At 49.4% G+C, this 24,048-nt stretch overlaps 1 protein-coding gene across 3 annotated transcripts in view; it reads right to left on the bottom strand.

The window, feature by feature from the left end:
* Positions 1–2,644: 2,644 nt before the first annotated feature.
* The window catches only part of adamts18 (ADAM metallopeptidase with thrombospondin type 1 motif, 18), a 39,383-nt gene continuing 17,979 nt past the window's right edge, over positions 2,645–24,048 (bottom strand). Inside the window, exons 13-23 of one of the 3 annotated variants that reach the window (XM_084682216.1) lie at positions 20,675–20,847; positions 18,999–19,129; positions 18,477–18,600; positions 17,643–17,887; positions 13,256–13,376; positions 12,308–12,434; positions 7,527–7,731; positions 6,754–6,948; positions 5,748–5,978; positions 4,711–4,954; positions 2,645–4,102 (exon numbers count right to left, since the gene is read on the bottom strand). In XM_084682216.1, the coding sequence (XP_084538342.1) occupies positions 3,984–4,102; positions 4,711–4,954; positions 5,748–5,978; positions 6,754–6,948; positions 7,527–7,731; positions 12,308–12,434; positions 13,256–13,376; positions 17,643–17,887; positions 18,477–18,600; positions 18,999–19,129; positions 20,675–20,847 (1,915 nt within the window). In that variant the 3' untranslated portion in view covers positions 2,645–3,983. The remainder of the gene's footprint in view (positions 4,103–4,710; positions 4,955–5,747; positions 5,979–6,753; positions 6,949–7,526; positions 7,732–12,307; positions 12,435–13,255; positions 13,377–17,642; positions 17,888–18,476; positions 18,601–18,998; positions 19,130–20,674; positions 20,848–24,048) is intronic. The other 2 variants (XM_084682217.1, XM_084682218.1) reach the window with 2 other exon arrangements.

The raw sequence follows: 24,048 nt of genomic DNA, 5'->3' as shown, positions 1-24,048 counted from the left end.
GGTCTTGCGAATGCCCACGCACCTTAAGGCGATACATTACCACAATTTAGGAGTCATGAAACGCTGCTCTGCGGCCTTGGAGGAGAGAGGGACGGCAGTGCTCAGTGTGGAGGTGTGGAGGGAGAGAGAGAGAGAGAGAGAGAGAGAGAGAGAGAGAGAGAGACAGAGAGAGAGAGAGAGAGAGAGATGGAGGGCCAGAGAAAAGGACAGACTCTTTTGCTGCTACTTTGCGGCTGTTTCCTCCTCTCAAGGTCGTATCTATGGCTGCAGCTGGTGTCTGCAGGGATGTGGATTGTAATCAATTCTAACATTTCAAGGGGAAAATGATGAGAAACCAGTCCTCAAAGGAAGATAGATGGGAGAGTACCGCCACAAACACACAGATCAATAATATTCATAGCCCAAAGGACAAAATACAATAAATTAAAGTTTTAATCAATAAGCCTGGATAGGGATGCAAGGGAATGCAGCAGTAAATTCTCCTTAAGCTATTCAGAGATTATTTAGAGCAGGGGCAGGAGTGAGTGAGAAAGAGAGAAAAAGGGAGAACGAGGGAGAGAAATGGGAGAGAGCGGACGAGAGAAAGCGAGAGAGGGGAGAGTGGAGTGGCAGAGCAAGCGACAGAGAGAGAGATGGGTGGGGTGTATGTTGTGTGGAAGGACATGATCACAGGATCATACAGTACAGACAGAGACACGGCTGGTGTTGAGTTAGTGTCTCAGATGGGAAATAACCCATCACTATGAAAAGGTCATTTCCACAGTATCTCAGTAGCAGCAATGGATAAATGTCATGGGTGTTTAATGTTGTACTAATAGATGTGTATGTGTGTGTAAGTGTGTGTGTGTGTATATACACATCTGTAAATGTGTGCATTTGTAAACATAGATCGGTCATGGAACCACTAGTATCATGCTATCATTTTAGTCGGCCCGCCAAGAAACCAAATAAAAGGTTGGCAGCCTCAGCAATGTGATACTGATCCCGTCTGTGACAACCATGAAGCACTCAACCACAAACACACAGCTGCCGTATCAACTCACTGTACAAAGACATCTTCTCTCAAGTAGCTCTCTCAGTAACAAGCAGAATTACAGAGATACTGTATTTCCTGGTATCTCCCTCTCTTATCAGACAGCATTTTGTGGAAGGCGTGTGCGTGTCTGAGTGTGTGAGGTGTGCTTGCTCCCAGCCACTCTCCGAGAGCTACAAAGCGTGGGTGGTGTGCAACAAATCTCCCCCAGGATCGTGTATCAGACATGGGGTTAATGCTGAGAGGCAACCCTTCCAAAGTCCATGAGTCAGGGCTGGGTTGGAGGGAGAGCTGGAGGGAGCCGGGGGTGGGCGTGGAGGGAACGAGGTGGTGTGGGTGAGGGAGGGAGGGAGGGAGGGATGGAGGCGGGGTGCAGGGGAGAGGAGAGGAGAGAGAGACGCGGGGTTAGAAGGGTCTGAGGGTCTCTAATGGTTTCTAAATCAGTCTGGCAGTGACGGCAACACAAAGGCAGACTGAGTCTCTGTCAGTGCCCTTTGAGATGGTAATCCTCAAGATGCGCTGCCGTGTCAATAAGGCCGCTGGAAGCTGCTGGTAGCTCCAGGAAGCTGCTGGAAGCTGCCATTTCTACATGTGGAGGAAAGGCCAAGTTCACCTGACAGCAGCAAATGAGCCCTGCTGTCTTGGCTCCAACCAATCACATCGGAGCTTTGCATTGACGTGGGGAGCTGCATCCCCACCTACCACCCCCCTCCCTCCCCCGTAATCCCCCATAAATAAACCCCCACCCTAATATCCGACTGAATCCATGCAGATGGAGCAGCTTGGTGTGTGTGTGTTTTTGTGTGCTTTTGTCTGTGACTGTGCGTGGGTGTCTGTGTACAGTCCATGCAAGTGCCTCACATGGTATACCTTTCCTGTGTGTGTGTGCGTGCGTGTGTGTGAGCGCGTATGTGTGCTTGCGTGCTCAGTGAACTCTGTCTGACATGGAGGTTGGGATGGAGGAGGTGCCAGGGAAATATGACAGTTCTCACTTGCTCTGATGTCTGCCCCCACGCCTGAGCCCTGAGAGAGATAGAGAGATCACTCTGCCACAGACAGAGTGGGCTGGACGCTCCTAGACAGAGCTCTGTTAAAACGTGATTAGGGTGACTGTCAGCAGTGAGGAGTGCTCAAAAAGATTCCCTGAACAGAAAGGAGAAAGAGAGAGAGAAGGGAGAGGGAGAGAGGAGATGGGAGAGATAACGAGAGAACACTAAAGACAGTAAGTTGTGGGCGGTCAGGTAGGTCCTGTAAGTGTTGGGGTGAAAGGTGACGCTGGTCGGACTGCAAGTTGCACCTGACCGCATGTGAAGAAAAATCCTGACATGACTGTGCTCAATTTGAGTGAGTGTAAAAGGGTCCAGATGGTCTTGGGGCATTTACAGAAGCAGGCAAGTTCTCCTGTGACAGGCAATGTACGTGTGTACGTGTGTTTGTGTGTGTGTGTGTGTGTGTGTGTGTAGAGAGAGAGAGTGAAGTGAGAGTTGTGTGGATTTCAAGATAAAAGGGGTGAAAAGAAATCCAGACAGTATCATACAATGACTACGTTTCTGTACAGGGAATAAATCTTCGTTTTTATTATAAAAAATGTTTTGAAGAAAAACAGAAAGGTATTAAATATTACATCGTCATCTATAATACAAGCAGATTCCACAATCTCCAAAGACAGAACAACATTCTAAACCATGTGCCTGGGAGATGAGAAATGATACACGTACACATATCTACCTCTAAGTTAAAGAGATGGACAGGAGAGATGGGCATGCAGGAAGATCACAGGACATGAGAGGTCTGACTGAGACCTGACCAACTGGACTAACCTCTCATCTTCTCCACTGACTCCCCCGCCTCCACATCTCCAAGTTCTCCACGCACGCTTAGATAACAGCCCCTACCCCAGCCCTCCTGACTAGACTGCAGGCATTGGTTCCTGGAAAGGACTTCTGATGACGCATGTCTGCCTAAGGTTACTTCCTGGTGTCTAATCTGTAAGATCTGGTACAGGGTCAGTCCCACAGGCCAAGCAGGCCTTCTCTCTGTACATCCTGACAGATAGACAGGTCCAGGGGAGGGATACAATCTCCTAACTAGCCCCAGCCATCACCACAGCACAGCACGGAGATGCACAAGACACATGGAGCACACGCTATGACGAGTCAGAGAGTGAAAAACACATGAAGCATTTTACAAAGAGGGTAAACATGACGTTTTTTTTCATTCCATGCAGATATTCAGGATTATACTCACAATAACAGTTTTAGAATACGAGGGAGTCCCTCTATCCACACCCACGAGAGCACCAACAATCATAGAGATCACAGAACACAGAGAAGAGGGTGATTACAAACATCAAGGGATCTGAGGTGGACTAGACACCTCCTTCTTTGTCTCTCACTGAGGGGACATCTGTGCACTCTGACACACAATGGACTGTACACCCAACAACATACAAAACCGGAATCGAACCACAATAACTTAAAGTCATTTCAAACCGACAAATGCTTTGAGATTTAGGAATGAGTGGAGAGCATCCTGTTCATGGCTTGTTGACCAATACAAAAACATGTAAACAAATAACATTGCAATGAATATCTGAAGTTCTGCTAGAGTAGGGATTGTTGTCTGGATGTTTGCAGTTCTGAGATGCTGGAGATTGCTTTGGCTAGTGGAGCCTTCAAGTGCTCCTCACCCCTGATATATCGTTCTTTTTAGGATGAGAATGAGATCCTTCTCTTCTGCTCACGTAGATCATCCAAATGAGACTGCATCTGTCAAGTAGTCCAGGAAAAAACAGGACTGACAACAGACCCACAGTTCTCCTGTGCATCTAAATGACCGAGAATCAGTTCAAAACCAACAGTTTCCTCATTGGTCCAGCAGAGCATCTGTATTACTGTAACATCCATACAAAATGTACAGGGTGGCTGCTGGGAAATGCAGTCCTCTAACTTCAGGGCTTGTTGCCAGTGCAGGACTTGCAACACTGCTGTCCGTAGAACTTGTGGTTACAAACTCCATGCTGAGGGACCAGGTGACACCAGCTGAAGAGGTCAACACAAGACGTCTCATCTGGGGGAGTAAACACATCCAGGTTGGCAGTTAGTAACAGGGTGAGTAACAGGGTGAGTAACAGGGTGAGTAACAGGGTGAGTAGCAGGGTGAGTAGCAGGGTGAGTAACAGGGTGAGTAACAGGGTGAGTAACAGGGTGAGTAGCAGGGTGAGTAGCAGGGTGAGTAACAGGGTGAGTAGCAGGGTAAGTAACAGTGTGAGTAGCAGGGTGAGTAACAGGGTGAGTAACAGTGTGAGTAACAGGGTGAGTAGCAGGGTGAGTAGCAGGGTGAGTAGCAGGGTGAGTAACAGGGTGAGTAACAGTGTGAGTAACAGGGTGAGTAACAGTGTGAGTAGCAGGGTGAGTAGCAGGGTGAGTAGCAGGGTGAGTAGCGGGTGAATAGCAGGGTGAATAGCAGGGTGAAGTTGGCATAGTACCAGGGACCAAGCCAACAGAGCCAGGCCAAACCTGGGGGCTGTCACCACCAACTCTATGCTGACCTTGTGCATGTTCATTTTTAAACCAACACTCTATTTGGTCAAATAAACAATTTCTAATCCTAAATGCTGTTTATGCTCATACAAAAGAGAAAACTGTCACTCTAATTTCACTTGTAAAGAAGTTTACCTTTACGTGTTGGGCCAAGGCCGGGGCCAGGAGCCAGTGCAGAGCCAGGGCGAGGGCCAGGACCAGGGACCAGACCAGAGCCAGAGCGAGGGCCCGGGATGGGGCCAGGGGCTGGGCAGAAGTGTGTGTTGCAGGCCCTGGAGGTGACTGGTCTCTGGTGGGGTAGACATCCTGCCGATGGACGACCCTGACGCAGACACTGGATAGAGCGAGCTTGCACCCCTCCACCACACGACACAGAACACTGAGACAGAGAGAGAGAGACACAGAGAGAGACAGAGAGAGAGAGAGAGAGAGACACAGAGAGAGACACAGAGAGAGACAGAGAGAGAGAGAGAGAGAGAGAGAGAGAGAGACACAGAGAGAGAGAGAGAGAGAGAGAGAGAGAGAGAGAGAGAGAGAGAGACAGAGAGAGAGAGAGAGAGAGAGAGAGAGAGAGAGAGAGAGAGAGAGAGAGAGAGAGAGAGAGAGAGAAAATAAGGACGAAAAAATGGAGAATGAGGGATAGTTAGAGAGAGGTAGCGAGTGATAGTGAGAGATATGAAGGAATGAAGGGAACGGATGGAAAGGGGGGGTGGCGAGGGGGGAGGGGCGGTGGAAAATATCAAAGATTAAACAAAGACTCCATCATGAGGGCACATAGCATGTCAACTGCCTCTAGCCATGTCTATATGCATACCAATATCACAGAGGGCATATCAAGAGGATTCAGACATCAGACTTTAAGAGTCTGCCTTTATACACTCATACATTAGACATCGACAAGGATACGGTGCCTCTAGGCCTGAAAACACACAGACAAGCTGTTAGCCCACATCTACTTCAAACTGCTGTTGAACTAACTCAAATACGAAAGAGATCGATCCTGGGCAAAATGACTCCTTTCCGTGTTTTCCCCCTTGTGTTTGAAATAAGACTGACATGATGGACACATGACGTAGACATGAGGAATAGAATTAGAGCCACCCCAAAGCCCCTGACAACACTGTGTTGGTTAGATGTGTGCAAGTGGTTGTCCAGCAGCTAGAGAGGTCTACCTGTTGCCAGGGGGATGAGTACCAGCCCAGGACCACGGTGGAGGGGGTTCTCCCAGGCAGGAGCCTCGGATCTGGGCAGGCTCCCCTGGAGCACGACTGCTGGAGCTCCAGCGGGGGCTTGGCCAGGTTTCTGCATCTCCGCATGGGGAACTCCACGTGCCCCCCCTGGGGGTCTTGCTCCCCGCAGCGCAGCTCCCGACGCTGCACCCCCGATCCACAGGACCTGGAGCACTGGGGGGAGGGGGGGGGCGGTTAAACTGGGTTAGACTGGGTCACTCCCAAAATGACAACATTTTACATTAAGGTAACATTAACAACCATGAAGCTGCATGGTAAAAAACATTGAAGTTACATAAGAACGGCTATATGGCTGAATGCTGTGAACGCAAGCATGACAGGTACCTATTTGCATCAGTAATCCAGTCTTTCCAGACAAGACAAAACCTTCTTGTTGATGCATGACAGGAAGAGGTCACACTTCAGTCATCCCAGCCCCGACAAACATCACACTGCTTAATACTACAGTGCCAGTACTAGACTTGAGTTTCAACCAGAGTTTTCTCTGAGACAGTATCCAGGGAATGTTTCTGTATGTGCTTCCACTGTTCCCCAGGCCATTAGAGAAAAGGAACAACGTGACAACATCAAGGGTCGCCACCGTGCTGAACGCCGCAAGGTCACCCCGTGTCTATCTCCATGGCAACAGGGATGAAGTGCAAAACGAATGAAGCTTCTCATCTGTAGTCATGTATTTGGTATTCAGACGTCGCATTAGCACTCTGAAGGCTGCATGTGTGCGAGTGGGTGCGTGTGTGAATGAGACAGAGAGAAACCGAGTGAGAGATGGAAAAAGAGAGAGTCTGTCAATTTCAAAAGCATCGACTGAGTATGTGAGCGTGCGTGTGTGTGCATATGGGCGTTTGTGTGTGCATTTGTGTTATGTGCTTTTGGGCTTGTGTGTGTGTGTGTGTGTGTGTATTTAGGTGCATGTGTGTGTGGCTCCTACCTCTCCCCAGGCGGTGGTGACCCACTGCAGACGGTCGTTCCGGGGACAGCGTCTGAGGACACAGGTCTCCTGAGCCTTGGGCCTCTGGTGGAGTCTGCACATGCTGTCTGGAACCACCACAGCCTTGGCCCCTGGGTCAGTACTTCTGCAGAACACACTCCGCTTCCTCATGCCACGACCACACGACTTGGAGCACTGACAACAGCAGGCATGAGAGGAGGATTGGAATGTTGTGTTAAGTTTGTTCTTGAGATACTTTTGGGGCTTTTTTGAATGGATATTAGTCTGATTGTGATTTGAAATATTTGACCGTCAACTGTAGAGCCTTTAGTGATTGGCCTTTTATGAAAAGGATTAGAGTGAACGTGTGAGAGGAAGCTGTGACACTCCTCCTGAGACTACGTGGTCAGTGTGACTAATCTCTCTGTCTCTGAGGACGTTGGTCTAAATTTATGAACAACTGTAACTGTGAATTTTTCATTACTGAGTGGATCATGATATTCCGTCATCATACATTATACAAATGTCTTCGTGTCTATGTGTGGGCAGGGATTTTGCAGATCCCTACATTTCCAAAAGAGGGCAGCAAAGTTTTTTTTGGAATTCAACAACCCTTCGACAACAAAGTGTTTTTTAAATGAGTCTCCAAAAACACTCTGGTCCTATTAGTGTACTTGTGAGTGTGTGCACCAACGTATGTCTACATTTATGTGTGTGCATGTGCATGTGTGTGCATGTGTGGATGTGAGTCCACATGCGTGCGTGAGACCCACCTGTGACCAGGCCCCCGTGCTCCACTCTGGGGGGCAGGTGTGGGTGTGGCAGGGCTGGACCTGGGCGGGAGCAATCACCGGGCACAGGGACAGAGCCACGGGCTCCTCCCGCTGGTAGGTGACCTTCCTCAGGCAGCGCAGGTGACGCGTCTGCTGCCCGCCTCCACAGGTGCGGCTGCACGGGCCCCATTCCTCCGTCGTCCAGCTGTGGAGGTAGAAGAGAAGGACTAAAGGAAACCTGCGTTGACACACACATTACATTTAGTCATTTAGCAGACGCTCTTATCCAGAGCGACTTACAGTAAGTACAGGGACATTCCCCCCGAGGCAAGTAGGGTGAAGTGCCTTGCCCAAGGACACAAAGTCATTTGGCACAGCGGGGAATCGATCCAGCAACCTTCTGATTACTAACCCGACTCCCTCACCGCTCAGCCATCTGACTCCCCCTGACATTCACACACTCACACACTCAAACACTGTCATTACGGAGGGGACTCCATGGGAGACTGAAGCGTGAACCTGCTTTTCCGAGCGGAGACGCGTGCGTGAGTTTGACACGCACGCCCATGCGCACGCACACCCAAAATGCACACTCGGTGAGTCTGGAGTGCGGAGTCAGCAGGAAGCCGGGGCCAATCAGTGGTGAGATGCAGCAGCTGTGTATTTAGCAGACCTCTCTCATCAGCGTATGAACCACATGACAGAGCCCCTCATCAGTACCTAAACCACACGTCTCCAGAAGCTCCTCCGTGGATTCTTGGAAACAAACACACACCCATCAGTCCTAAACACACCCCTGGCACTGGGTCTTCAGGACTGCCAGCTTATGATGTATACACACACTTATGCAAACACAAAAACACACACATATGTATTCATGCATATAAAGGCAAACAGTGTATTTTCCGCAAGTGTTCTCCAAGGTTACTTTCCACCTTGAACAAAGTGCATGTGAGAATAGACACATCCAAACCATAGAATAACCCACACATACCATAGTCTAACAAGGGCTCCAGATTTACCGTTTCTACACATGCTTCAGCCAACCCTAACGCACACACACACACACACACACCCTCAAGGTGAGCAGATGTGAGCTGGCTAGACAAGGCGGTCTACTGTGATGTCATTGTAGCCTTAAGGACCGGTCCAACCCGGATGAGCCTATGACCCGGGCTATGACCTTGCTCCTGACCTTCACCCTGAGCCCTGCTCTACTGGCCTGCTCTGGTCTGCCTGTGGGGAGAGAGATTTCTCCTCTCTCCTCTCCTTTTGTCTTGTCTTCTCCGTCACCTCTCTCCTCTCATTTCTTTTCCTTTCCAATCTTCTCCTCACCTCTCTCCTCCCTCCTCTCATCGCCACTCCTCTTCACCTCTCCTCTCTCCTCTCTCCTCTACCCTGGCCTGGTTGGGACTGCAGCTCTTGTATCTCTGAATCACTTTTCCCCTCTGATGAAAGCAGGCTGGGTCTGAAATAGCTCCTGTCCCTGCCTGTGGACCACAAAGAGATTACTGCAAATGACTGGTCTGGTAACCACACGTCCCCAAGGATGGACAAGAGGCCCGGTCCAGTTCCAAAAGGTCGGTACCGCCCATCCATTCCATTTGCCCTTCTCCTCAACCTGGGTCGGGATGAAAACCAAACACACTCATTCTCCATCAGACCAGCAGACAAATGACTGAGGAGACTAAACTGCAATTAGGGTGGGGAGAGACATGACCCATCGAGCTAAAGCACCGGTTTGAATTACTGTGCCACATTTCTTCTCTGCCACTGTATAAATAACAATATGTCATTGGAGAGAGGCTGAGCTGCTACTGTGCTTGACCGCAAACCAATGTTGAGCATTGCTGTTATTTGTATCTCTGCAATCTTTCAATAACTTGCATATTTCTAGACATGTAATTAAGGAAAAAATGTTTTGGGATATTGAGAAACTTAAGATATGTTTTCCATTCTTTGCAACAGTTGTTTGTTTTGGGGTAGAAACTGTGAAAATGTCAACAAACTTGTGAAAATTGTTTTTTTTTAGTTGGTTGACCAACACTAACTCTATCTCTATCTGTATGTCTCTCTCTTACTCTTACTCTCTGTCTCTCTCTGTCTCTCTGTCTCTCTGTCTCTCTGTCTCTCTGTCTCTCTCTCTTTCTCTTTCTCTCTCTCTCTCTCTCTCTCTCTCTCTCTCTCTCTCTCTCTCTCTCTCTCTCTCTCTCTCTCTTTGCAGGCACTTCTAAGTGACTACACAGATGTAGTCTACCTAGAGGACACAGCCACTCAATTCAACAAAAAAAAAGCTAGGATGGACCGAGAGAGACAGAAAAAAGATGAATAGAAAGAGATAGACAAATGATACATCCTTTTAACACTGTTTTGTTAACTCTAAAACATCCCCCAAAGGTAAAGCTACAAACGAACAAAGACACCATCTATAAACATTTTCAAACTAAGTCAATGAAGGTTTTAGTTCTGTAATGTTCCTATGAACGCATCTAAACTGCCCAATGGAATAGTATATGTTCTCTTTCTGTTTCACTTTTTTTCCTGCTTCGACCAAGACATGAAGAAGATTTCAAAATCTTTGAGTTACAGCTCTTTCCAACATACATATCTAAACATCAATAACTCAAACAAATAATATACCATAGGCACTCCGTTTATGATCCCCCCCCAAAATGCATCATTTTAGGAAGATACATCGGAAGCCATGTACTTAGAGTAATGTTTCATGTTGTTGTAAGTTGGAATATGATTTTGTGGTCTGAGTGACACCAGGACAATAGGAGGGTGAGAAACCACCACATTTCTCCACGTGGTGACTTTCAGGACTGGCAGACAGGGAAGGCTGTTGTGGTGGGTCTGAGTTGGATGTCTCTGGACTAGGTCTCCGAATCTGTCTCAGGGTGTGGATCAGGGTCTAAAGCTGGGACTGAGGCTGGGACTGAGGCTGGGACTGAGAGGGGATTCCTGGCTGGCTAGACTGATCTAGCCCCTTGGGGATCCAGACTCCCTCGATAATAAAACATGGAGAGACCTGTCAGCACTGCAGATATTTGCTGGAAAGATAAGCAGAAGCCTTTTTACATTACCCCCCCCCCCTCTCTTCCCTCTCCTCCCTTTCCCTGTTCTGGTTTTTGAAAGCCTGCCGAGGTACATTCTGGAAGTCTTTGTAAAAACGATTTTTTACTCCCTTGACTCTCTTTTCTTTCCTTCTGAACATCCATAAATCCACACAGTTAATCAGTTGGGGAAACAGGCTTGACTATTTTCAGCAGCCTGCTCCAAATGAACCAGGGTTCTTCTCAAAATCTAATGTCTGTGATGTCATCAACCTGGACTATACCACTTCCTCGACAGCACACAGGGGAGGTCATTACCCGCCCTGATGCTTAAACCTTTCACTCAGATAACAGATATGGTACAACCCACACTAGCCTTCTCAGATGGTGGGAACCTGTCAAAGCTCCGATGTCACTAAGTCTGTGGGGGTGGGGGGAGGGGGAGCTGATGGTATCTAGACTGGGGGAGGGGGGGGGGTCTGATGGTATCTAGACTGGGGGAGGGGGGGTGTGAGGGTGTTACCTCATCCTCACAGAGGAGGCCCAGTCTGGGTCTGGGCTCCTAGTTCACTCTGCCGTATCTAAGCCCTGTCGTGGGGTGTGATGTCATTAGCGTGGGGCAAGGGTAGCCTAGCGTGGAGGAGGACCACGTCAGCTGTGGTTAGTCCCCTGAGCCAAAGGGTTCAGATCAACGCGCACCAGCTCTTGGTTTACGTACCTGAGGGACGCGAGGAGTGACAAACACCAACACAGCTTACAGTAAACAACGACATCCGCAACACAGAGAGTGAACAACATCAACGCATTATGACACACGACAACGGGACTAGCGGTAACTAAAGAAACAAGGTGACCCCCTACGCCCTGCAGACCTTGTGTGCTTTCTAGGTTTGTTATCGAACAACCAGTCAAGAGAGAGTGAGAAGGGGGAGGGCTGGGAACAAGGGAGCAAACTTCAAAGGAGCTGTCATGCTGTCCTCAGAGTCCAGCTTCCTCCCCTGCTGCCATCAGTCACCAGCTCTGATTTCCTGAAGACGTGGGGGCTCAGACAGTGTAGACAGACACCAACAAGGAGAGGGTGACAGGCAGACAGGGAGAGAGAGACATTTGTCAAATCTGTGTCGCTGTGTGTGTGTGTGTGTGTGTGTGTGTGTCTGGGAACCCCCAGCGCCTGGTTCCTGGCTGTCCCTTTGTAACCGGCAGCCTCGTAAATCAGACTGGCTCTCTCTGAGGAGCAGAATGCTCAGCCACAGGAGCAGAACTCCCTCTCGGCTCAAGCCTTGCTCTGACAGGCTCCCTGCCTGTCCCCTGCTCGGTGACTGATACAAGTCTGATTGGACTGTTCTGACTGTGGGTCACAGTTGACATTGTTGACAGATAGAGGAAAGAATGGCTCCTGCTTGATAGCCCACCACAGAAAGAGTAGGAGAGGAGACTGTGTTGTGTGCTGGCCCAGTTGAAGCTGTGGGTTTGAGCTGGGGCCAGGGTTGGGAATACCCCATCTGCCTGGCTGTGTGGACTGGGTCTGGGCCTGGGCCTGGCTGGGCTTGGCTGGGTCTGGCCGGGCCTGTCTGGAGGTCATGCTAATCCTGTTTGTTTTGGGAGATGGAGGGAGTGTAGTGAGAGACATGGGGCATTGGAGAGGGTGGGGGTCTGAGTGGCAAATAACCCCCTCAAACGCACACACAAACACACACACACACAAACACACATATAGTGACTTACTAGGCCGGGCAAGGCTGTGTGTTGCAGAGGTGAGAGCCAAGCACTGGTCTGATCTGGGGGTTACAAAGTGTTGAGTTGACCTGTGTCTTCTGGTCCTGCAAACAGATGGCCTTGGTCGATATACGACCTGAGGAGAGAAAGAAAGAAAGAGAGAGAGAGAGAGACAGAGAGAGAGAGAGAGAGAGAGAGAGAGAGACAGAGAGAGAGAGAGAGAGAGAGAGAGAGAGAGAGAGAGAGAGAGAGAGAGAAAACATTCTTATCAGTTTAGCATATCTCGCAAGCAGTGAAAAGGTTGTACAAAGCCTGCAGTCTTGTCCTGTGTTCCTGTGTGAGCCACATGGGAGGTCAGAGGGCTGGGCTGTGGTCTGAATGAAACAGTGCAAGTCTGCAGATACTGATCTCTGCTGTGAGAGTCTGTCATAGCCCGCTCTGGTCTGTCTACTGGCTACTGTCGCCAGACCCTACTGAGACAGGGAGGGGAAACACTGATCAGACACACACGTAGAGACACAGACACACACACACACACACACACACACACACAGGGAGAGGTTCATTCAGTGACACACACTGCTGAGTGAATAGGATGGAGAACTCAGTGGGAACGGTCAGGACCAAAGAACACTGTGCTAGCCTTTCACTGCCTCTGACAAAGGTGCTTTTGATTAACCTCAACACACTTCCCTCCCTCCCACCCACCCACCCAGACCCCGCCCCCCCCCCCCATACACACACACACACACACACAGATGCAAACGGATGGACGTGCAGCCGTCCGCACACACAGGCAAACATACACACACCCACACACTGAACAAACTGAGGCTCCAGGTGGACTCCCCCTGTGCCTCGATCTCTGCCATGTGAACAGATACACACGCACACTCCTTCACCTTGTTACCCCCCCTCCCCCTGCCCCCTCCCCCTGCCCCCTCCCCCCTCACTCACCTCCGGCGCAGGGGGCGGAGCAGTCGGAGCGCACCACCCCCCAGGTGTAGTTGGGCTTCCTCTCGCTGCGGGTCAGGGTGTACTCCCACACCACGCCCGGATTCTTCCCCTGCAGCAGGATCTGGAGGGCAGAGGAAGGACCTCGTCAGCATGTGTGCTTGTGTGTGTGTGTGTGTGTGTGTGTGTGTGGGGGTGGGGGTACGGATGTCTCTGTGTGTGTGCTTGCATGTTCATGTTCTTGAGGACATGAGCACGTCTCCTGTGAGAAGGGAGTGGGAAACCGGATGTGCTTGACTGAGCACATGAAATCAGGAGGTTGGGATTGGGGGTGAGGGCGGTGGAGGCGGGGTGAGGGCGGTGGAGGTGGGGGGACAGCAGTAGCTTGGTCCTGGTGCCCCCTGCGTTGTGTTGGCAGCCTGGGTCCTGGGTCAGGGAACACAGGCTGGACTGACTGGACTCTAATGGAGAGGAACTCTGTGGCCACATGAAGCACCTCTTTGTTCTCGTTCAGACTTGGCCTGAATGAGCCATGCCACTTTTTCGGGTCACTTTATAAACTGCCAAAACCCCAAAGGGTTTGTTTTGACAATTGAGGAGAGCAGGGACAATAAATGAATAGATGTAGTCTAAGCATAGAAACCGTTGGAAAGTTGTTAGTCCGTTCAGGGCTGCCTTTCACGGTTTCTCTTTTCCACATCCTCTTTGACTAAACTGTTCCCTTCACTTCCAGGGGCAGTGCTGGCAGCGGTTGACCATGTACGTAAATCGTTCAAAAGTAAACACATCAAAGACACTCTGGTCACTGGAGGCTTTGCTATTGAATCTGTCCGGGATCCAGGGCTGGACCACATCAGCCCTGAGCGAACTGCAGGTGAGGTCATCCATGCTGTAGTCCCAGAAACCAGGCCTGAGGCCTGGGACACACAGAGACATCAGCTGGGATGGGTCACCAGTCTAGATCAGGTCAGAGGAACCCAGCAGGAAGGGGAGTCCTAGACCATATATATATATATATATATATATATATATATCTGTCTGTCCCACCAGCACCCACAATGCAATGGCCTGTCATGTTCTTGTACAGTTTGGAAAGCTTTGAGTGGCGCTGCGGCTCAGAGGAGCAGATGGTGTGGATGTGAGAGCCTGCTGTGTGGAGGATGGAACTCCCAGACACAGCTGGACCAGAGAATTACTAGAATACGACTACTTAAGAGACGACGGAGAGAAATAGACAGACGCACTGACAGATCAGACAGATAGGTAAAGAGAGAGAGAGAGACCGAGAGAGAGAGAGACAGAGAGAGAGCGAGATCATGTAATTTGTGATAGTTATAAACGCCAGTCCTCAGTTAAACTCCAGAGTTTCCATGTAGATCTACAGCCTGCTGGAAGTGAGCCACGAGCCGCTGTGCCGTGCTGCACGCTAGCCTGAACCTGTCCACGGCACAGCCCACATCTCCTGGCTCCGCTCCAGGAGGGGGCTCCACAGACTAACCCAGCCATCTGGAGGCCAGCAGCCCGCATCAGCCCCGACGAGACCTCCCTTATGGGGATTGCCCTCAGAAGCCCTGGCCTCCCCCAGACCTCCTCCCACCTCCCAGCCGGTGCGTGGCCAGACCAACCTCCCTGACCCTGATTCAGCCAGCACCGCACCCACCCCGGGACAGCCACTGATTGTGCTCGGATGATGGTGCCTGGAAATCCAGGGCTGTTGATGTATTCATGGTGAGCCTGGTTACGACCGTCATCAGGCCAAGCGACGCTATCAAAATAAATCACCCCTGTTGCACCAGTCCAACATGGTACTGTCTCCGGTTGAGGATGCTGTAGCACCCCTCCTTTCTTCTCAACACTTCCAGGGCTCAGGGATGATGAATGACGGCGTTTGCAGACGGGCCCGCAGACCTGCGGCATCACCTGCCGCTGCACGCCACGAGCGGCAGCTCTGGACTGGACTGACCCTGGCCAGCGTCGCCACAAGAATGTCAACACGGAGGAATAATCCCCAGCTCTTTCTCCTCAGAAACCCACAGAGGTTAGCGCCCTGTGTTATGTCTGGTCTCTCCCCCCAGGCCCTCTCCTCCGATTTGTCTCTCCACCTCCCTCTCCCCCTGTTCTCCTCCTCTCTGCTCCCAGCCCCCCCTCGAGCTGCAGCGCAGACGCCCGGTCACAATGTGTCCTTCCACTCTTCAACGTTTGCTTTCCTAAAGCCTTCCAGCTCGAGACGGTAGATGGGTTGAGCTTCCTCCCCCGGTCTCTACCACAGTGTGGGGATCTTTCCACAGACTCAAGGGGAGCACCAGGCTGCTTCACGCCCTTCTGCTGCTTGTTTTAATTTGGAAGGAACTGCTTTCTATCGAGCTAAGTCTCTGTGTTCCCCTGATCCCAGCCTCTCTCAGACCCATAGAGTTCAATGGCAGAATTCTTAATCTTTTAATCCGCCCCCCCCCTTCTCTCTCTCTCTCTCTCTCTCTCTCTCTCTCCCTCTCTCTCTCTCTGTTTGTCTTTCTCTATCTTTCTCTTCTTTTTGTAATTACGTGGCATACTTAGAGAGATTAGGCCATCTCATCTGTGAATCATGGTCGTGCAACAGCTGAGTGCTGGAGAGCAGGCTTGTGACTCTGAGACTGGCAGGCAGGGTCAGGATCCAGTATGTTTCAGAATAGAGCCCAAGCACAATGACAACACAGTGCACAGAAATATGAAAAGCATGCCGAGACTATAGGGCCATGTCGGGGTACTCTAACACGACTGGGTTTAGTCGAAAAAGTTCCAGAAAAAGTGGTTTGGTACACTAAACCTCCAATCATGCAAGACAGTTAAAGCTTATAGCAACCACAAACAATACTCGAACCAATCATTTGTACATCATGAGAAAAAGACGACCTATAAACAACAACATTTTTTGGGGGGGGATAACTCGGAAACTCTCGTTTGGTAGATGGCTAACAGAAAGAGTGGTGACTGAGGAGGCATTCCACAGCTTCCTGTGTGACACCCCACCGTATTTATGCTCCTCAGCCCTGCTTCAGCTGCTCTCTGTAGTTCAGGTGTGGCTTGAGGGCTGGGAGGGGGGGGGGGGGGCAAACTTAGCTTTGAAACACCCCCCTCCCCCCCCTCCATCCTAAGTGGATGTTCTTTGTGCGACCTTCACCTGGCGAACCTCTGTTTTCCTCACATGGGGGTCGGAGGTCAAGTGGAAAAACAGAGCTACTCTTCACACAGCTATGCTGCAGGGGACATGGAACACCAAGGGAGACGTTTGTACACACTAAAGACGGACGCTGATGTTTGGAACGAGTCGTTTTCCAAATGTGTGAGGTACAGTATGTGAGATTCTGGCAGTCCAACAAGCTGAAACGCTCGTGCATTATGTGTTACATTACATCGTTTCTTGCATTAGTGTGCCTCCGTTTAAATCATGTAAGGACTTGCCTTCACCTCAAAGCTTTGACTTCTAACACACTAACAGTAATGAAGAGGTGTGTGCATCCAATGCTTACAGTATATCATGTCTTTATGTATTCTGGCCCTTACAAACACTGTTTACAGACCAGACTGAATGGGAAACATAAAGGACTGGGAACAGTACACTTCCCATATAGCCCACAGATACTGAGTGAGCTGTGTCTGTTCACGGTAAGTTGTTTGGGATAAAAGTGTCGGTTAAGTCTTTGTTATTACACATGCAAAACACCCGTAGAGGGGAAAAGTGGGACACCCTAGCATCTCTCTCTCTTTCATTCATCCCCTAAACTAACATCTCACTGAGCTTTTGCTCTCTCTCTCCCCCCCTCTCTCTCTCTCTCTCTCTCTCTCTCTCTGTCTCTCTCTCTCCCCCTCTCTCTCCCCCTCTCTCTCCCTCTATTGAAGTTAAAGCCGCTGGCCCAGTTTCAGATAAACCACCGGTATGTGCAGAATCCTGTTCTTTCCTCACATGAAGTGCACAGATCTGGAAGTTCAAAGCGCACGGCGAGCCGTTTGAACCCCCCGAACCTCTTTATTATGGAGATGAAAGCTACCACCCGACAACACCAGAACCAGAACACAATTAATCCTCTACTGCGGAGTTAGCCTCCGCTCTGTTCTAGCCCTCATAGGTGCCGTTCCACAGTTTATTCCTCTCCCCTCCTCTCCCCTGGACTAGGAGGAAGGGAGGGAGGGAGAGAGGGAGAGAGGGAGAGAACAGGGGTGGCAGTGAATGAAAAAAGGAGGGGCGGTCGAGAGGTCGGAAAAGAGAAAAAGAGGGTGGTGGAGTGAGGTAGTGAGTGAGAGGGGAAGAGAGGGAGGAGGACAGGGACAGATGCAGGGAGCCTCGTGGTGGAGTGCGGTGCCTTGCCAGGGCCATGTCACGGCCTGGAGCGCACGTCAGCGCACAGCGGCTTACTTCAAACACCAGGCTCTCATTAGTGGGACCAGCGGCGTACAAGCTCTCTGGGCGGTTGAACGTGCGTTGGTAGTCGAACACTGTCCCGCCAAAGTGGAACTTTCCGGGCCAGTCCACAGTCCAGTCGCCGGTCAGGAAGTACTTCCTCTTGAGCGAGCGCACAGCCAGGTAGGAGGTGGAGATCTCCATTTCCTGGATGTGGATGCTGCGTGCCCCAGCTGGGATGGTCACCATGGGGTAGTACTCTGTGGGGGAGGAGGGGAGGGGGGGGTGGGGGGGGGGGGTACATCAGTCAACTTCAGAGGAGTGATGACTTAGCTTTTTTGAGTCAATGTCGACACTCACATTTCAGTAGCACCTGCTTCACAGAACAGGGGTTCATTAGAGAGAACAGTACCTTTTGAAGGACACGTTTTTGAAAACATCCTGTATAGCTATGTACATACACACACACACACACGCGCACACCTCATACACATGCACTCCTCTGAGCCTCCATCTGTGCAGTGCCCCAGTGTTTGCTCGTGTTTGTGCCTGTGTGTGTGTGTGTGTGTGTGTGTGTGTGTGTGTGTGTGTGTGTGTGTGAACGAGACATGGGACATGGTGAATTCTCTAGCAGATGCCACAGAGGAACAGACTGACCCTCCCTCTAGACAACTGATTCACTATCACAACCTGTCTGGAGCTACTTTTCCAGATTACAGGCTGTGTGTGTGTGTGTGTGTGTGTGTGTGTGTGTGTGTGTGTGTGTGTGTGTGTGTGTGTGTGTGTGTGTGTGTGTGTGTGTGTGCGTGTGCGCGTGTGTGTGTGCGTCGCAAATGTGCCGTGCCCTACCGTTGGCCCTATGCTGGAGGATGTAATGTCCCTTATAGAACTTGCAGGTGGAGTTGTCTCCCTTGCACACGCCACAGGCATCCAGAGAGGCCCTGGAGCCCAGCACCTGGTCACAGCCCACAGACTGCAGGAGGAGAACAGCAGCTTCAACATGGTCCTGGACTGGCTCTCACAGAGTGAGACGAAGAGAGCAGGGAGGCTAAGCCCTAAGACTGGGGTTTCCTTATATACGGGTTCTGTGTGCCCTCGATTTGATTCAAATCATTTCAATTCAATTCACTTTAATAAACTCAAAGGAAATTGTTCAGGTAATTTTGTGTACACAGTTATCAAATACGTTTTTTTTTTTTTTTACACAGATAAAAGAATATACACATCAGCAGCACTTAAATATCAAAACAATGTAAAGCTATTTACTCTGGAATCTATTCTCAGATAGAATAAATGTACCCGTTAAGATATGGAAAACACAAAAGCTTTGACCACTGAGACACTGGGAACCCTCTGTTGAGATAAGCTTACCTCACACACTCCCTCAATGCACACACCCTCCCTGTGGTTGGAACAGGAAGTGCCGTCCTTGACCTTACTGGACATGGCAAAGAAGAAGTCAAAGTCCTCAGCGATGCAGTAGAGCTTGCACACGTCCTCTTCTGGAGGGAGAGAACAGACCAGAGGGAGAGTCAACATGGAACATGGAACTATCCCAACTGTCACCAACAGTAATATCTACCTGATGGAGCATTGTGGGATTTGCATCCAGTATTAAATAATGAACCATGTGATCATATGCCAGCCCTCTTCTTTGATCTTTTTTTTTTGTTGAGACTTGAAACGGCACAAAAGCATTTGGTTTTCTTTGCCCATGATTGAGACCCATATTCATACATCAGATCCGATCATTTCTGTCAATGTCTAAGGGCATTGTTGGAATGACAAGTTGAAGTGATTGAAACCCAGAGGGTTTTCTCCAAAAACGGCTGTAAGTTTGTAGTTTTCTATCTGCTCCCCCCCCAGACGGAGGGGTTAAGCCTACTCTTCACCTCCAGGTACCTCCTACTGGTCTCATAAACGGTGCCATGACCTCACACATTCACTGGCCTGTGTGTGACCTGCAGCCTCCCCACGCTCAAGGTCTGAGGGAGAGAGGACGGTTGTGGAAAGAGAACAGAGATCCCAAGGTAGAAAGACACAGAGAGTGAGAGAGAGGGAGAGAGAGAGAGAGAGAGAGAGAGAGAGAGAGAGAGAGAGAGAGAGAGAGAGAGAGAGAGAGAGAGAGTGTAGGAGGAAGAAAGAGAGATGGACATGGCCCAGAGGAAATACAAGTTTCTGCAATCCTCTTATGAAGGGAGGTGAGATAGCGTTGGCCCTCTGCCACAGAAGACTGGCCAAGATCTGTACTATGTATCCTCATTAATCAGAGGATTAACACACGTACAAACTCTTTCACACAAACGCATACACAAATCTCTCCCTCTCTTTCTCCACCCTCTCTCTTTCTTTAACGGACTCCCCCCCCCCTCTCTCTGGCTCCCCCCTCCACCATTAACACCACCACCCCCCCCATCTGTCTTAATCCAGCCCTGAGGGCTTGCTTTATAATCTGTATCTGTTCTGAGGAAGAGTGCAGGTGGCGACATGTCTCTACATTAGACTGGCTCAATTCATTCACAGTTCTCCCAGCAGCAAAGAGATCTGCCAACTGCGCAGGCACACACACACACACACATTCACACATTCACGGGCACTCACATACACACTCACGCACCCACCCACACAAAAGTGAGCCGTTTAACAACACAGGCAAAACACTGTTTCCAAACCAATCTAAAGGTGAGTTAGCAGAGAGAACATATTAGAGCAGTGTGAGTTCAAACGGGACTAAATCTCGTTATCCTTCTGATTAATCTGCAGTGTTAATCACATGCACCTTTTAACGAGCTGAAGAACCTGGAGTGCTTTAATACAGGTTCAACTTTATAAAGTTACTCTTAAACTTTGGAATGTGCCAGAAACGTTCCTGTTGAGGCCAAAAAGCATGCAGAGGCGAAGCACCAACCGCACTCTAACACATCAAGGCCTGCACATATTTAAGGGTGCCCTGTCCCCCTATTCATCCTTGGCATGGTCTTCCCCTGTCTCTGCCCCGCGATTTCTTATGACGGCGAGCGATAGAAAGAGCTGAGTCCATCCTGTACCTTCTACTTTGGTGTAGGGCTTCCACTTGTAGTACCATCCTCTGAAGGGTTTACTGTTGTACTCGGCACACTGCTGGGTCCGGAAGTCCACGGCTCCGGAGGGGCACGGCCTGCTGTTGCACAGCTGGTTCAGACGAGGCGAGCCCTGGCAGAACCTGCCGTTGTGCTGAGGCCTGGAGGGAGGAAGAACAGCCAGTTAGCACATGGTGAGGGCTGGCAGGCTGATGCAGAGTCATAACCAAACTCAAACAGATTGCAAACTCACGACTAATATCGTGAACTTGTAAAATAAAAGTATGCATTTGTATAATTAAATTAGAGAGTGAGGAGAGCAACTGACCCATTTTCTTGTGTCATATAACCTGTCTTTCGAAAGAAAATCATTATTTACATAACTAGTTATAGTGATTTGTGCACATTGCTCTATTTTAGTTTTTTTACAAGATTTTCTTTAAACAGTGAAGGCAACGAATACAAACAGATAGAATGAAAAACTGAGGGGAGAGCCAGTCCACTGCCATTAAAACATGGACCACAGCTTTTTCCATCACAGCCACATGAAGAGTGGACCTATGTTCTAAGGGTAAAACTACACTACCCACGTGCCCCTGCTGTGAGCCTCCAGTCCAGCCTACAGCAAAGCCCAGTCAGAGGGTCTGTGTAAAGAGGAACTTTTACTGCTGCCTAACCACAGAACAAATTATGCTCTGCTAGACTCTTCCTGCTGCCTGGATGTGTGTGTGTGTGTGTGTGTGTGTGCAAATGTAGGTGCGTGTGTGTATACGTGTGTGTGTGTGTGTGTTAGAATGAGATATCTAAATGCCTTCATGATACATTCCAGTAACCTTGAATCCTGCAAAACAAGCCCATTAGTAAAAACCTGATCTAAACGTGTCATCAAGTAAGATACAACACTCACAAACGCTAGTGACAAATGTTTGGCAAGCTCCCAGTCTAAGCATACATAGCAATGTTGCCCTAGACACTGTAGAGTATGCGGGGTGGCCTAACAAACTCATACCAGTGATTCCTAAACAGCCACCCACTGAGAAAATGGACTGAAGCTATTTACGATGTTAACCACCACCATACTACTTGTGTATTGTGTGTCAACTGCAAAGCATTGTTTTGTGCGTTCCTTGTGTGGTACCCTGTGAATTAACCCTGTGTGTCACCCTGTGAATTATCCCTGTGTTACCCTGTGAATTAACCCTGTGTTACCCTGTGAATTAACCCTGTGTGTTACCCTGTGAATTAACCCTGTTACCCTGTGAATTAACCCTGTGTTACCCTGTGAATTAACCCTGTGTTACCCTGTGAATTAACCCTGTGTTACCCTGTGAATTAACCCTGTGTGTTACCCTGTGAATTAACCCTGTGTGTTACCCTGTGAATTAACCCTGTTACCCTGTGAATTAACTCTGTGTGTTACCCTAGGAACCCTATTTGTCTATTACTATTACCCTATTACTATTTGTCTCCAGTCCTGTGGTCAACCTTATGTGTTAACCGGTTTTATTTTTATTGTCATTTTGATTTAGTTTTGCCTGCTGTAAGGCTTCAATTTCCCCAAGGGGATAAAAAAAAAGCACATATTGTATTCAAAGCAGCACACACATTCCATATCTGGGACTGTTAATTAGGATGTGAACCATCATAGAAACCTACTATAGATGCTGAGTCACAGGGTTAATTATATTTATTGTTGATGTTTTTGTTTTGTTTTTGTCTTTTAGATTATTGTGTTTGGTTTAGGTTAAGATGATCATTTTTATTATATCTTCTCTCTGAAATAAACACAAAAATGTGTTTAGTTTAGCGTTAAAGAAAATAACATGATCATTTGGGATGATTTTGTTTTTTTTTAACACGGCGAAAAGTGCCTTCGCCCAGAGAAGTAGTCTAAGCCCTCAGCACTCCTGGTGAATGGAAGTGACCCGGGGACTCCAAGTAAAGGTGCCTGTCTGAAGCTGTTGTTTGGAGATGGACATGCCTTTGTGTGGAGGGATCTGTCCCTGAGTCTCCGGACAGATCCTATTAGTGCTGGGGTCTGGAGAGATGCTGGCGCATATGTTAGACTGCTTACAGAGACAGCAGGGGAGCTGGCGCAGGGACCCAGCAGGCTTCAGCTCCTCTGTCCCAGCAGACAGAACCTGCACCAGCCCACCCCCTGACTCAGCTGGCTGCTCGCTTCTATGCCGAGAGACCTTCTACCGTGAAAGGTCACATGGTCGGAGTGAAAAAGCCAGGAGGAGTGTGTGTGTCCTCGTTGAGAAATGTGTAAAAGGCAAGTTCAGTTCTTTTCTCGGATTCTTGTCCGTTTTAGTTCTGTTGAAGCAGAACTAAACGCCTCGTCTCTCTAGGCAGATCTTGTGTAGGGCCGATCCCAGAGGCAAGGTAAATCTGCCAGGACAGAGATGAGGCCAAACTTCAGCAGGCTAGGGGTCAGGCTGGAGGTCATCCTGTCTGGATTGTCCTCTTAGTCACTTGTCGTCGTCCCCCTCACCCCCCCCTCCATGGACTCCCATGCGCCACCATTGCATGCAACCTTCTGATTTCTTTGTTTTCCCCTTCATCTTTCCTTACCTCACCCAAAGGCTCTCATCAGCCCCCTATCCCATTTTCTTTCTTAAACACACACACGCATGCACGCACGCACACACACACGCACACACACACACACACACACACACACAATGAGCCTTCTTTGCTGACCTTCCAGGTGCCCCAGACCTCCCTGTAGTCAGGCTAGCGTTACTGCCTGTGTCTGATAGCAAACCTGATAGCGTGGCAGGCACTCACACTGCTGCGCCCTCACCTATAATTCTTTTAGAGTACCTCCATGGGTCTCAACCCCCATATACCAGCTTTATGGCCTGTCAGGGGCAGCCTGGGACGGGCTAGCTCGTCTGGTCATCCCCCCTCCATCCCAGAGTGGCTTCTCTTCACTCTACTAGTCAGTCAACACGACGAAGGCACCTGTCTTGTTTGTGTTGTGATTGTTGCTCCTGTTGTCAATAGAGAACATGGACGGAAGAGGACGTACTTATCACTGAAAAATAAATGTCCTTCATAATCTGTCCTGTTTTGTTTAGTGTTTTTTTGCGGGGGTTTAGAGAGGACACCCTCCACTCTCCTCTTCACCCTACGGGAGTGTGAGCCTGAGAGTTTAAACAAGAGGCCAGATTAAGGGTAATCCATCCTCAGAACCTCAGATTACAGCAAGAGGGGGCCAGCCAAAATAATCTGACAGATTGTGAGGAGAAAAAAAACACCGTTCTATTCACACGCATCTGACCTAAAAAGTGGAGCATGGAGAAATTGAGGGAGTTCACTAGAAACACCATGTGTTGGAAGAGAACAGCGATCGAATC

This window comes from Hypomesus nipponensis, chromosome 19 (genome assembly GCF_054491055.1).
Source record: "Hypomesus nipponensis isolate SF chromosome 19, ASM5449105v1, whole genome shotgun sequence".
In the NCBI taxonomy this organism is placed as follows: Eukaryota; Metazoa; Chordata; class Actinopteri; order Osmeriformes; family Osmeridae; genus Hypomesus; species Hypomesus nipponensis.
This window is presented reverse-complemented; position numbering and strand designations above follow the sequence as displayed.